General features: G+C 42.4%; 1 protein-coding gene across 1 annotated transcript in view; it reads right to left on the reverse strand.

The window, feature by feature from the left end:
• The window catches only part of pinx1 (PIN2 (TERF1) interacting telomerase inhibitor 1), a 102,748-nt gene that overhangs the window by 66,455 nt on the left and 20,888 nt on the right, over positions 1–15,405 (reverse strand). Inside the window, exon 6 of the mRNA XM_067984460.1 lies at positions 13,189–13,289. Within this exon, the coding sequence (XP_067840561.1) occupies positions 13,189–13,289 (101 nt within the window). The remainder of the gene's footprint in view (positions 1–13,188; positions 13,290–15,405) is intronic.

Raw genomic sequence — 15,405 nt, forward strand, 5'->3', positions numbered from 1 at the left:
TCATATACAATCATTTCAAGGGAATGCCAGTTTAAATAAGGCATAGATTTATTACCCACATATTTTACAACTTGCTTCATTAACAATAATAGCTAAAGTGGACATTTCCTTTGCCACTAAGGTACACTTTTAACAGCCTACTGTAATTTTTTTTATAGCCATGGTTTCACTGAACATCTCACATCGGCTACATAAGCTGAATGACAAAGTATCATGCAAACCTAGGTTGTTTTTTGTTTAAAATGGGCATTCGTAAAGAATCTTTGTTTGCCTGAAGGCTCAGCTAAGTTTACTGATCTCACATGGGCAGCAGTGGGGGAGGGGCTGTAATTACCCTCAATGCCCCTGATTAGAGAGGGGAGAAACAAAAAAGTTAGGCAGAGACAGAAATCATGTTTGGCTTCCCCCAGCCCCTTAGATAAATAGTCTGCCGACTCACATGCAAACCATGTCAATTACCAGCCGCCACTTGGGCAAGGCACTGGAGAGCAACCAGCTCCTGTGAAACCAATGTCCAGCAAGCACTCAAAATCTTCAGGAGAGGAAAGAATTGGCAGGAAAAAAAATATTTTCTGAAAGCTACCGAAACAAGGTTTACAGTGCAGCTTACCATAGATAGGGGCACCTTCACATTGCAAAAACATACTAGTTCATTTCAGATCAATGTTAGATCTAAAACCAGTGACTGCAATACATTGAAACCATCACTATACCATTAACTACAACATTTCAATACTTGCATATGAAAACTGACAGATTAAATAACTGAACATTTCAGACTAAAGGAAATGAACTCTTATTCTGCAAATATTTCAATACAAGCTGATGACAGGGCTGGAAGATTCTGCAGCGGTTCAAGGATGCTCCACTTTTAATTGCAACGTTTGTAAACCTTGACCTAATGCCTTAAAATATGTCCTGTTGCTGCTCTTTATCAATAACTCTGTCAAATAAAGTTGAAGTACACTGCAGATCAGATTTCCTGATTTCTCCAGTAACATGGGATCTCCAAATTAATAATTTTTCAAACCAATCATTAATTCATAGGGCTCGATTTTAGGGTCGGGTTTCCTGCAGGGGGGGCCCCGAAAATCCCGATATGCGGTCACGTGACCGGATCGTGCCGCGATCCCGACCACTTCCGGGTTCCCCGATGACGTGCAGGGCTGCGTGCGTGGCCCCCACTGGTGGGAATCCCGCAGGCAATTAAAGCCAGCGGGGTTCCACTTGAGAGTACTTACCTTGCTTGTTGAGGTCATTTAATGAGCTGAATCAGCTGTCAAAAGAGGAAGTGTGGGATTTTACCTGCATCGCAGAGTGTTTCACACACTGGGGGAAACAGTCTCTCTCCAACCAGGCGTGTTGCAGCCAGCAGCCTGTGGCAGGTGCCAAGGTGCACTCCACGGGGGAGAGCCCTCACCCACGCAGGAGGCCACCGCGTCACATAGGGCAACCCCTGCCCCCCACCACCCCCCGCCAAGCCAGAGGACAGACCGACACGAAACCGCAGCCCCAGTCCGAGGAACCACCCACCTACCCTGCACAACCCCTCAGACCAACACCTGCCAGATGGGTGGTGCGTGGACACCCTCGGAGGACGAACAGCATGACCAGCCCCAGCAGCCTCGCAGTCCACGCGGTCCGCCGCAGAGACGTGGAGCCCCCCAACACGGTGTTGTTGCACGCCCACCTGCACAGGAGGGAGGGCTACCGCAGAGAGAGACGCATCGCAGAGGGCACTACCCTCGCCACAGGGTCCACAGATCGAGGCGCAGCTCCCCGGACCTCTCCGAGCAGCAGTGCACACGGAGGCGCAGATTCGCTCGACATGTAGTCGTGGAGATCTGCAGGCTCTTTCATGCCGAGCTGCTCCTGGCTGGCCCCAGGACCAACTGCTTACCTGTCGCTGTCAAAGTCACCACTGCCCTCCACAACTTCTCCTCCGCATCCTTCCAGGGAGCAGCCGGCTACACCGCCGATGTCTCTCAGTCGTCTGCGCGGAAGAGCCCTGCAAATACACCTGCACCTACTCTGCAGTAACACGATGGGTGGCATCAGTGGTGGGTCCTCATAGTGATACCCAGGAGCGGGCATTATTGGACACAACAGACAGGATTCGCGGAGACATGGCAGTGGTGGTGCCAATATAATGTGCGCTGTTTGTTGCTCTGAAATTCAATATAGGTAACACCCATGGCAAACCCTCCGACACCCTTGTGCACCCCCTTCATGCTCACGAAACATTTGCCTTACGCTGCCTACTGCACATATGTGATGCATGCCCTGTGGCTGCAGCACAGGTAGTGGCAGGCTGAGTGAGGCTGGCCGTGAGGGAGATGCACGAGAGGGTGAGTATGGGATGGAGCCATGAGATTGTATGAGGATTGGGTCGCGTGTTAGTGGCAGGATGAGTACTGGCGAGGTGAGTAGGTGGAGGTAAGATGAGGATGGGGTTTGAGTGGGTATGAGGGGTGATGTGACAGAGTAGTGTTGGCGGTGCCGAAGGAGATGTGGGGTTGGGGCAGTGTTGTGGCAGATGGAGTGTAGGGGAAAGACTTCGTGTTCTCACTGTGGCTGACCTACTGAGGTCATTGCAGCGCCTCCTGCACTGTATGCAGGTGGGCGATATGTTGGTTGCGCAGGTGACCCCCTCTGCCACCTCGAGCCAGGCCTTCTTGGTGGCAGAGGCTGGCCGCTTCCTCCCGCCCGCCGGGTGGAAGATCTCTGTCTTCGCCCTCCTCCTCACCCCATCTGATGATACCTGGGGTGAGGCATCATTAAACTGGGAGCAGCCTTCCCCCTGGGCTGCTCCATGCTGTAATTTGTTCCATTGGTTGCAGCATCTGTCAGTGGAGGACTGCCCCTTTAAATAGAGCGCCTCCAGCTGACAGATCGTACTGCGCATGCGCAGCCCGCCCGACGCGCAGACCAGCAGCGCGGACCCCGGAGGAGCAGGTAATTGATTCCTATTAGTGTGTTGCCTGCTACGATCGCGCGGGCAACCCACTAATTTCACCGAGCGTGTTGACCACGCTCCCGAAACCCAACCCGCCGGAAACCCGCAGGCCTGGTAACATCGAGCCCATAGAGTCTGAACTAACCAGAGCATTTTATTTATATTCAAGTAGTATACATCTAAAGAATTTTACTGCTAATTAGCAGTACTAATTATATTCTTTAGAAACTTGGCACAGCAAAGCATCAGCTATTAAACACAAGCAGGACTAAAACTGGGTCACCGTAAATCCTAAGCCAAGAGTTTCAGAGCATGTGCGAATACTCATATTTTTTTCAACCTGCCAGACTTTTTTTACCCTCAACTGGAGGGTCATGAGCCAATGGTTATTTGAACTCCCTGGATTACTTCCATCAGTTTTCAGGTGAGCTGCTAGATTGAGCACTCAGGTTGATAGGGTATTTACGTTCATCCTGCCCATTACTGACAGAGTAAAATTGATTGTAACGCTGGAAGCAAGTCCACGACTAATTAAGTCGGACCCACTCAGCTGAAAGAAGTAGTGCAGTGGTGAGGGTAACAAGCAGGGGAAACCTACTACTAAAACAAAGCAAGGCCAGTATTTAAATTGTAGATTTTTTAAAAATCTTTAGACACAAAAATATTGGCACGCTTTCCTCTATTAGCCAACAAATGGTAGCTTCCAAATTATATAAAAATAAGACAACCACAAAAACATCACATACCCATAATTCTTACCAGGACCAATTATGTTGCAGCAGCCCTATAGCCTGCACAAGTGAGCAGAGTATTGTGAGCAACAATTAAATAATGTACCAAAAGAACAATCATTGGAAAAATTAGGAAATTTTGCAATTCAAGATTCAAACACCTGAAGTCCAATAAAGAGAAGTGAAAGTTGTTTTGATTAGCCTAAAACTAGGGTAGTGTAGTTCCCTTCCAAGTCACACACCATCCCGACTTGGAAATATATTGCTGTTCCTTCATCGTCACTGGGTCAAAATCCTGGAACTCCCTTCCTAACAGCACTGTGGGAGAACCTTCACCACACGGGCTGCAGCAATTCAAGAAGGCGGCTCACCACCAACTTCTCAAGGGCAATTTGGGATGGGCAATATATGCTGGCCTTGCCAGCGACACCCACATCCCATGAACGAATAAAAAATAAATGAAGGTTCCATGTTTCATAAGAACATAAGAAATTGGAGCAGGAGTAGGCCAATCGGCCCCTCGAGCCTGCTCCGCCATTCAATAAGATCATGGCTGATCTGATCCCAACCACAAATCTAAAGAACACAAGAAGTCGGAGCAGGACCCGGCCACACAGCCCCTGGGCCCTCTCCGCCACCCACAGGGCATTGACCGATCCGAACTCAGCTTCATGTCCAATTTCCTGCCCACTCCCCATAACCCCTAATTCCCTTTACTTCTAGGAAACTGTCTATTTCTGTTTTAAATTTATCTAATGATGTAGCTTCCACAGCTTCCTGGGGCAGCAAATTCCACAGACCTACCACCCTCTGAGTGAAGAAGTTTCTCCTCATCTCAGTTTTGAAAGAGCAGCCCCTTATTCTAAGATTATGCCCCCTAGTTCTAGTTTCACCCATCTTTGGGAACATCCTTACTGCATCCACCCGATCAAGACCCTTCACAATCTTATATGTTTCAATAAGATCGCCTCTCATTCTTCTGAACTCCAATGAGTAGAGTCCCAATCTACTCAACCTCTCCTCATATGTGCGCCCCCTCATCCCCGGGATTAACCGAGTGAACCTTCTTTGTACTGCCTCGAGAGCAAGTATGTCTTTTCTTAAGTATGGAGACCAAAACTGTATGCAGTATTCCAGGTGCGGTCTCACCAATACCTTATATAACTGCAGCAATACCTCCCTGTTTTTATATTCTATCCCCCTAGCAATAAAAGCCAACATTCCGTTGGCTTTCTTGATCACCTGCTGCACCTGCATACCAACTTTTTGATTTTCTTGCACTAGGACCCCCAGATCCCTTTGTACTGCAGTACTTTCCAGTCTCTCGCCATTAAGAAAATAACTTGCTCTCTGATTTTTCCTGCCAAAGTGCATAACCTCACATTTTCCAATATTATATTGCATCTGCCAAATCTCCGCCCACTCACCCAGCCTGTCTATATCCCCTTGCAGGTTTTTTATGTCCTCCTCACTCTCTACTTTCCCTCCCATCTTTGTATCATCTGCAAATTTTGATATGTTGCACTCGGTCCCCTCCTCCAAATCGTTAATATAGATTGTAAAGAGTTGGGGACCCAGCACCGACCCCTGTGGAACACCACTGGTTACTGGTTGCCAGTCCGAAAATGAACCATTTATCCCAACTCTCTGCTTCCTGTTTGATAACCAATCCTCCACCCATGCCAGAATATTACCCCCAATCCCGTGATTTTTTATCTTAAGTAATAATCTTTCATGTGGCACCTTGTCGAATGCCTTCTGGAAGTCTAAATACACTACGTCCACTGGTTCCCCTTTATCCACCCTATACGTTATATCCTCGAAGAACTCAAGCAAATTTGTCAGACATGACTTCCCCTTCATGAAGCCATGCTGACTTTGTCCTATTAAATTATGCTTATCTAAATGTTCCGTTACTGTCTCCTTAATAATAGACTCCAAAATTTTACCCACCACAGATGTTAAGCTAACTGGCCTATAATTTCCAGCCTTCTGCCTACTACCCTTTTTAAATAACGGTGTTACATTAGCAGTTTTCCAATCTGCCGGGACCTCTCCTGAGTCCAGGGAATTTTGGAAAACTATCACCAAAGCATCCACAATCCCTACTGCCACTTCCCTCAAGACCCTAGGATGGAAGCCATCAGGTCCAGGGGATTTATCCGCCTTGAGTCCCATTATTTTACTGAGTACCATCTCCTGAGTGATTTTAATCGTATTTAGCTCCTCCCCCCCGAGAGTCCCCTGTTTGTCCAGTGTTGGGATATTCTTAGTGTCCTCTACTGTAAAGACTGAAACAAAATATTTGTTCAGCATTTTTGCCATCTCCATGTTTCCCACCATTAATTTCATTTCTGATCGGTGTTCAGTTAGCTAATCATAGTCTGGGTGACAAAGGAGGAAGGGAACAGATGGAAAGAAAAAAAAACATTCCGATTTCTATCTGATGACTTTTGTGAGAAAGTATGTACACATGTTGTTCAGGTGAGGACAGGTTTACACTCAGCTGTGATGCTTCCACAAGTGAACAGCGTGCCAATTCTTCAAACTCACAAATGTTGAGTAGCTCCTTGGACAAGGCCCCTAGCACCTGATGAACCCTACGTTAGCACCTGTTGAATCATACTTTCGCATATCATATTAGAGAAAGAATTTTTTTTTATTCGTTCATGGGATGTGGGCGTCGCTGGCAAGGCCAGCATTTATTGCCCATCCCTAACTGCCGTTGAGAAGGTGGTGGTAAGCCGCCTTCTTGAACTGAGTGGCTTGCTAGGCCATTTCAGAGGTTGATTAAGAATCAATCACATTGCTGTGGGTCTGGAGTCACATATAGGCCAGACTGGGTAAGGACAGCAGGTTTCCTTCCCTAAAGGACATTAGTGAACCAGATGGGTTTTTACGACAATCCAGTAGTTTCATGGCCACCATTACTGATACTAGTTTTTTTTATTCCAGATTTTATTTAATTGAATTTAATTAATTGAATTTAAATTCCCCAGCTGCCGTGGCGGGATTTGAACTCATGACTCCGGATTATTAGTCCAGGCCTCTGGATTACTAGTCCAGTAACATAACCACTATGCTACTGTACCCTATGCCTAAAACCAGAAGCATTCAAATACAAATTTTTATATTTTATCTAAATAAACTACTTTTCCAGTTAAGCCCCTTTTTCATGATTACACAGATTTATGAATGATCATGGAGGAGGGCAAAATAAAACCTACAGTGCCATTACATAATATATGGAGAAAACCCTAGAATAAATGTAGCCCTTTGGAATCTTTTACACTGGATCATAATTTTCTCCTCTGCCACAAGGTGATCTTACTTGGTTGTTGAAATTCTAACCACGTTGGGTAATGTATAAACGGAATACAACGTAGGTCCTAGTATGACACCATACTTTAACAGCTGGCCAGAGCTAACATACCACTTTGTCACTCATAGAATGGTTACGGCACAGGAGGCCACCATTCGGCCCATCAAGCCTGCACCAGCTCTCTGCAAGAGCAATCCAGCTCGTTCCGCTCCCCTGTGTTATGCAGCTAGATCTAATTGTTAGTTAAAATGCAATTAGTGCACAAATATCCACTACTAACAGTGTTTCATTTCAACAATAACTGTGCCATTGCAGCAAAACAACGGAACCAGATAAAGGCGGAATTATTACGCTCCTGTTTGTTTTTTTAAGCTTTTCTCAGCTGAGCATTAAATAAGGTTGGTTGAATTCCTCAAAATGTCATATGGTCCAGCGCGATAAGATGCACTGTATGTCTTAAGTTACACCAAGACATCACAGAGAAATATTTTGAATTGTAAGGACTCAGTGTACCTAAATCCGACAGGAGATTCCCTCCCCAGTCTCAATTTTCTTTCAGGGACATATTGTTTAGTTATAAAGCTTGTGACTGGTCAATGCCAAACTCCTGTCTACCCTACATCATTTTCTCCAGTGATAAGGCCACATCAGGAAACACAGCTGGAAGAGGAAGGAAATGGTGTCTGAACCAAGAGGAAAAAAAACTATGGGTTTCAGGAAGTTCGGTTTGATAGGAACCGATGGAAGCTGTACTTTGTATTTTCTCATTCTATTCGAATATGTGAGCAGCAAGCAAAAAATAAAAACCTGGAAAATTGCACACAGATCCAGACATTGCGTGTCTCAGGAGGCACGAGTGTAATTTCAATTCAATATTTTCGATCTTTTTATCGGCTTTGAGAAAATTGCAAATGCTTCCATTTTTGATTTAATGAATCAATTGATGCAGTTGTGAAGCTTATTTAAACTACACAGATCCTATTTATCTTCAGTACAAATAAAAATATGCTTTGCTTAGATGAGCACCAAGATTACTTCCATAAAATAACAGTTACATTTTCTAAAAAGGAAAATAGCACATTGTCCACTGAATGTTACAGCACAGCACAGAAACAGGCCATTCAGCCCATCGAGTCTGCATAAGTGTTTTTCCTCCACATAAGCCGGCTAGTCTAATTCCACACTTTTCTTGCTCCCCTTACCCTTTAATATTGCTCTCTCAAGCAACAATCTAATTCTCTAACAGAATTAATGCAACATTTTGTAACAGAATTCCACATCTTAACCATCCTCCCTGCAAATATATTTTTTCTTCTAAATTGCCCTTTAATTCTTTTTATTATCTTAAATTTGTGTCCTTTCGTTATTATCTTGCCAACCAGTGGAAACAATCTATCACAATTTTATTTTCATTCGTTCATGGGATGTGGGCGTCGCTGGCAAGGCCAGCATTTATTGCTCATCCCTAATTGCCGCCTTCTTGAGCCGCTGCAGTCCGTGTGGTGAAGGTTCTCCCACAGTGCTGTTAGGAAGGGAGTTCCAGGATTTTGACCCAGCGACGATGGCGATATATTTCCAACTCGGGATGGTGTGTGACTTGGAGGGGTGCAGGTGGTGTTGTTCCCATGTGCCTGCTGCCCTTGTCCTTCTAGGTGGTAGAGGTCGCGGGTTTGGGAAGTGCTGTCGAAGAAGCCTTGGCGAGTTGCTTCAGTGCATTCTGTGGATGGTACACACTGCAGACACAGTGTGCCGGTGGTGAAAGGAGTGAATATTTAGGGTGGTGTATGGGGTGCCAATCAAGTGGGCTGCTTTGTCCTGGATCATGTCGAGCTTCTTAAGTGTTGTTGGAGCTGCACTCACGCAGGCAAGTGGAGAGTATTACATCACACTCCTGACTTGTGCCTTGTAGATGGTGGAAAGGCTTTGGGGAGTCAGGAGGTGAGTCACTCCCCACAGAATACCCAATTTACCTGATCATAACTCTTTATAAATCTTGAAAACCTCAATCAGGTCATCGCTTAATCTTCTGAGCTCCAGTGAGAAAAACTCCAACTTCTAAAGTCACTTCATAACTGTGACCCCCCACCCCTGGTAACACTAATGAATCTAGGCTGCACTTTTTCCATTTGCTTTAATATCCTCCCTACAATGAAGTGCCCAAAACAGCACACAATACTCCAATTGTGCCCAACAAAATTCTTGTTCAATTTCAACATTAACTCTTTGCTTTTGTATTCTTTACCTCTAAATGCAAAACCAAGGATTCTATTTGCCTTTTTTATGGCCTTATCTACGTCCACCTTTAATGAGCTGCATATCTGCACACCATGGTCCCCCTGCTCCCTCTACTCCACTTAAAATCTTACCACAGACAGTGCATTTTCTTTCTTTATTCTGAGCTGACTGGCCTTAATTAACTCATGTTTCTCTAACTGTTTAGTAATGCCAGCCCATATTATAAACTCTAGTAATTTACCAACTAAAGTCAGATTAAGTAGTGTATATTCCTGGCTTATATTTGTCTCCCTTTTTGAAGATGGTTGCCATATTTGCTACCCTCCAGTCCCCCAACACAATTTTCCTTTCCACATAATGTTAGGAAATTATAGTGAAACCCTTTGCTATTTATTTCTTAGTTTTCAGGATCCTCAGGTGTAAACCATCAGGCTCCAGTGATTTGTTCACCTTAATGATTTGGATGAGAATTTAGGAGGCATGGTTAGTAAGTTTGCAGATGACACCAAGATTGGTGGCATTGTGGACAGTGAAGAAGGTTATCTAGGATTGCAACGGGATCTTGATAAATTGGGCCAGTGGGCCGATGAATGGCAGATGGAGTTTAATTTAGATAAATGTGAGGTGATGCATTTTGGTAGATCGAATCGGGCCAGGACCTACTCCGTTAATGGTAGGGCGTTGGGGAGAGTTATAGAACAAAGAGATCTAGGAGTACAGATTCATAGCTCCTTGAAAGTGGAGTCACAGGTGGATAGGGTGGTGAAGAAGGCATTCAGCATGCTTGGTTTCATTGGTCAGAACATTGAATGCAGGAGTTGGGATGTCTTGTTGAAGTTGTACAGGGCATTGGTGAGGCCACACTTGGAGTACTGTGTACAGTTCTGGTCACCCTATTATAGAAAGGATATTATTAAACTAGAAAGAGTGCAGAAAAGATTTACTAGGATGCTACCGGGACTTGATGGTTTGACTTACAGGGAGAGGTTAGACAGACTGGGACTTTATTCCCTGGAGAGTAGGAGGTTAAGGGGTGATCTTATAGAAGTCTATAAAATAATGAGGGGCATAGATAAGGTCGATAGTCAAAATCTTTTCCCAAAGGTAGGGGAGTCTATAACGAGGGGGCACAGATTTAAGGTGAGAGGGGAGAGATACAAAAGGATCCAGAGGGGCAATTTTTTCACTCAAAGGGTGGTGAGTGTCTGGAACGAGCTGCCAGAGGCAGTAGTAGAGGCGGGTACAATTTTGTCTTTTAAAAAGCATTTGGACAGTTACATGGGGAAGATGGGTATCGAGGGATATGGGCCAAGTGCAGGCAATTGGGACTAGCTTAGTGGTATAAACTGGGCGACATGGACATGTTGGGCCGAAGGGCCTGTTTCCATGTTGTAACTTCTATGATTCTATGAAAGTGACAAAAAATGAAATGCTTGGATTTATAAAGTGCGGTATTACATCCTCATAATATCGCAAAACACCTTACAATTAACAGATCACATCTGAAGTGCAGTCACTTATGTGTGTAAACGTGACAGTCAATTTGAAACACAGTATGGTCCTACAAACATGATTAGATAACGTATTTGCAGTGGCATTGGTGGAGTAAGGAATGACGGCCAGTACACGGTGACAGCTCCCTTCTTTCCTTTGAATAGCACCGCATGATCTTATATGTTCACCTGAACAGGCAAACAGGGCTTCGGTTTAAAGCCTCATCTGTAAGGCGGCAATTTTCACAATGAAGCACTCTCTCAGTATTACAATGAAGTAATTTCTTTAGTATCATTTTTCTTTAAAAAAATAACCTTCACTAACTGTTCTACACAAACCTCTCGTGGTTCTACAATTCCAATATCCACCTACTCTGTCTGCCTGTGGGGTAACCACTTCTTGGAACATGTGTTCCAAAGGCTCCTCCACTTCCTGTGCTTATTGGAGAGTCTCCTGCTGCCCCTCAAGCCCAGTAACTTTGAGCTTGAATGAACGCAGTTGGAGACACTTCCTGGTGTGTTTGCTCTAGATGCCCCAACCATTCAGAAACTCCCACATCTAGCAAGGTTAACATAAAATCAGTGCATTTACAAAGGATTTAGTACCAATTCCGCCACGATTTTTCAGTGTGTTAATGAGAAAGGTGCCGTCAGTCCATACCCCAAACCCAACAGAAACAATACTCCACATTGATCATAATTGTCTATCCCAAGCAAACTAGTGATCCACAGCACTAGGATATCTTGCTGTTCAGGGTGGATTCTGACTTAGGGACGTTCAGTCCTAATCCCAGATTGTTCCTTTGCACCATAGGCACGCTTATAAGACACAATGCTCATTGCACAAATAGCTAAGCGGTCATGTGTAAATAGTAATAACCAATTTACTCGTTGTCATCAGTGTTTTTATTTCTTGTAGTTGGTGATGAGTTAGACTTGTAGGGGTCCTAATCTTGTTTCATGCACATATTCTTCTATTCCTTTCACCATTCTGGAGTTCAGCAGTTTTTTTTGGTCACATTCCAGAGTTGCGTACTGAGCATTCAATTTGGGTTGGAAAATTTAAATATTAGAGGTTTCTTCATTTTATTTTAGTATGGATAATTTAATGCTCCTCAAAGTAAAATGAACCAGCTTCAATTTATTTTCAGTGGTGTTTGACTATCATGTTATAATTGCTAATATTCAAAAATTTTTGGAAAAAATGTATTTTAGAGGGGAGTTACTGTTCAATGATAACACTAAACCTTTCAGAGCTCAATTATCAAATATTAAAATGGTTAATAATGAGGATTCTGCATACTGTAATTATACATATGTAGGGGATTCTGAACTGCAAAAAGCTGTATGGGTGAAGGCAGAAGTCACAATGTTATTCTTGGGGTAACTAAAAAAATGACCTCTAGTGGATGAAGCTTCAGTTGAGTGGTAGAAAGGAAACTAATTCCAATGAGATCATATATAACACTGTAAAACAACTTACAAATGAAAACTGTCATCTTAGAATATCACATTTACTCACCCTCTTAAATATTCTGCCTAGGTACTACTGTAATTAAGTCACATAATAATGAAAATTCCCTTTAGCTTCTTGTCAACATTGAGAGATGTGAATTCTGGTTATGAACTACCATGAGAGAAAGTGAATAAAACATTTGATCTAATAAAATGTATTAAATGATAGTTCTAAAACTATTTTTTTTTAAATGTCTAAATTGAATTTAAAGGAATAACAATTCTAAATATGTCTTTGCATCTGCCATATTTTATTACATCTTCCACCAAATATTCTGCACTCAACAACAGGTCACTTTCAAGATTCTGCTGAAGGAGAAGAACTAAATAAAAAATGCACAGAGTGAACTACGAAGTGAACTACGAAGTTGGTGGAATGACTTAACTTTAAAAAAGATAGATGAAAAAAAAACCCACATTTGCTTGTTATCTGACACGAAGACATCTAGCTCTAAGTAGCAAAGACATCTAGAACTACAAAATCCACAGGATACACTGACAGCCAGCCCCACACTTTGTGTATAATGCACAGAAAAAGGGTGTTAAAAATACTACCCGATTAAAATATAAGATTGTGCCTTTTTTAAAGTATAATCAAAGACCAGTTTTTATTTACGGGATATACAGTCGTAATCATATTGGGACTGTCAATCAAAAGTACCTGAATTCCAATACTAGTGTGAACATCATACAAACCAGATTATCTTTTAGAGGGGAGTTTAATTTGTTCTTAGTCATGTCTCTAGATAAAGGGTGGAAGGAGAAGAACTGTGAGGTCATTCCACAACATGCACTTCAAGACGGATGTTTTTTTTTCAGCAAGTAAAGAGCTCCCTCAATAACATATATAGATGTAAATAAAAAGTGATGGAGAAAGGGAAGTAAACAAATATACTGTTAGTACATCAATGAATATAACAAAGTAAAACATCTTACCTCCGCTTGCTCTTTGTTATCTCTGGATTCTTTGACCCGTTCGCTACGTTTTCCAAAAATGCAAGCAAGGTCAGCAGCACTTCGAGAAGAGAGGTCCTTTCCTATAATCCAATTGTAATATAAGTATTTATAAAGTGTCAATGCTCACTAGGAATTATACATAAGCTGCTCAAACTCATATCAAGCCAGGATACTTCTGAGTCAGACAATAGTCATCATTCCATCTGACCATGTTAGGTTCAAACATAATCCTAGATTTAAACAACATATGGGCTTCATTCAACACACTTAATTGTCAAATGCTTAGCTACAAAAATAATCATTTCTACATTTGGTTAAGTTAACCATTTGGAAATTCTTGTTGCATATCGGAGTTATGAAATTATACAACAAGTTATAAAAGGCCGCACCATACGCCTAACATGCAACACGATGTGCTGGATCGCCAATGCATGGCAACAAGACACAATTTTCTCCATGATATGGAGTTCCTGTTCCTGCTAATGGGGTGGGGAGAGGAGATGATTAGAAGGCCACTGTGCTGTATCTCCTAAAGGGTTGCACAAAGCATTGATATGGGAGCAAGCTCATCAACGACAGGGAGCTTAGCAGTGTGGCAAAAGACAGACAAAAATACACTAGATCTATAAACTCTTGCTGTCGTCACTATGAGGTATAAACGTTTCTAACTATTAATAGTAAACAGTCAAAGAGATAGTGTTGTACTTGCATTCAAAAGCATCAGAATTCCAATGCTACTCTTGACTATCACAAAACCAGGCCATCTTCTGCAAGTGAGTTTCACTGCTTCTTGACAAGCTGCTGAATGAAGCAACTTGGGAAAAGGAAAGGGATTTCATCCCAAAACAAGCATTTCTGGATAAGCGCTATTTATATCAGTGATGGAGATGTGCAGTGCAGCCAATACAATCACAGCTCACGGACAGTATAAAGGCACCAAAAGGCAGTAAATAAATAAAATTGCAAAAATAAAATACACTGCAATTAAAACTTTTTTAAATCCTCCTTTGACCATATATGACCACCTCATGCTGAACAGCATAACATTCCAGATGATCATCTTTTGTGATTTTTCTCTCAGATTGAGGGGCAACAAAGAAGACCAACTGATAGTGTCCTAGCAAAAGTAACAAAGGACAACAGTCCCCTTTTATTCCTAAACTGAAGAAGCTGGAGATCACTGCTATAGTGATATTATATGTGAAAGTTAAGGACTCATCTATGTCAGAAAGAAAAACAAAAGGAATCCTGAGGGTTTTCTACAAAAGTTCAAAAACTTGCTCAGATATCCCATCTCCCATCATTTTATCAATCACAGCAATACCTTTGTAGAAAACACTGCCACATAAGAGTAAGCTAATTAATGCTTTGAAATAGTGCCCGTTTACTACAGATGCATCATTTACTAACTGCACACTACAATCAACCTGCATATTTTGTGATACAATTTAAAGAGCTGTGTAATCAAGCAAACAGAAGTGTACAGTGCCTTATTAATGGGAAATTTAAAAAAGTTGCAACTGAATTTTACATGCTGAAAAATACTACACAATAACTTTTTAAAATTTTGTGCTTTCGATGTGGGCAACACTGGCAAGCTAGCTTTTATTGCCAATCCCTAGTGGCCCCAAGAGGGTGATGGTGGTCTTCTTCTTGAACCACTTGTGGTCACTGGGCCACTTCAGAGGGCATCAAGAGTTAACCACATATTGTAGGAGAGACAGGTTCCCTTCCCTGACAGACATTAATGAATCAGTTGTCTTTTTTTAAAACAATCCAACAACTTCCAGTCAATTTTTTTCTGATGTCAGTGCACAAATAAATAGATTTATTGATTTCGATTTCACAACCTGGCATAGTGCATCATGCACTCACAACCTCTAGATCAGTCCCATAATACCTGTCAGTTATAATGCACACAGTATTAGGAATCCTCTGTCAGCAGTTACTTGACCATCTTTCTTATCAGAATAGTCACCACAAACCTAAATAACTTATTACTAGATATCTAGTACAGTCAGAATAAACTTAAAATTGATCATGTGGTATGAGGAAGTTGTTAAATATTGTTTTTTTTAAATATTGGATTTTTTTTTAAACTGCCACCTATCAACTGTTTAGCTAACACGAAGTACATGTTGTTTATCCAGTTACTGTCTCACCTGAAAGGAGGGGAAAAAAATCTACTTGAAATGG

Source organism: Heptranchias perlo, chromosome 5 (genome assembly GCF_035084215.1).
Source record: "Heptranchias perlo isolate sHepPer1 chromosome 5, sHepPer1.hap1, whole genome shotgun sequence".
NCBI lineage: Eukaryota > Metazoa > Chordata > Chondrichthyes > Hexanchiformes > Hexanchidae > Heptranchias > Heptranchias perlo.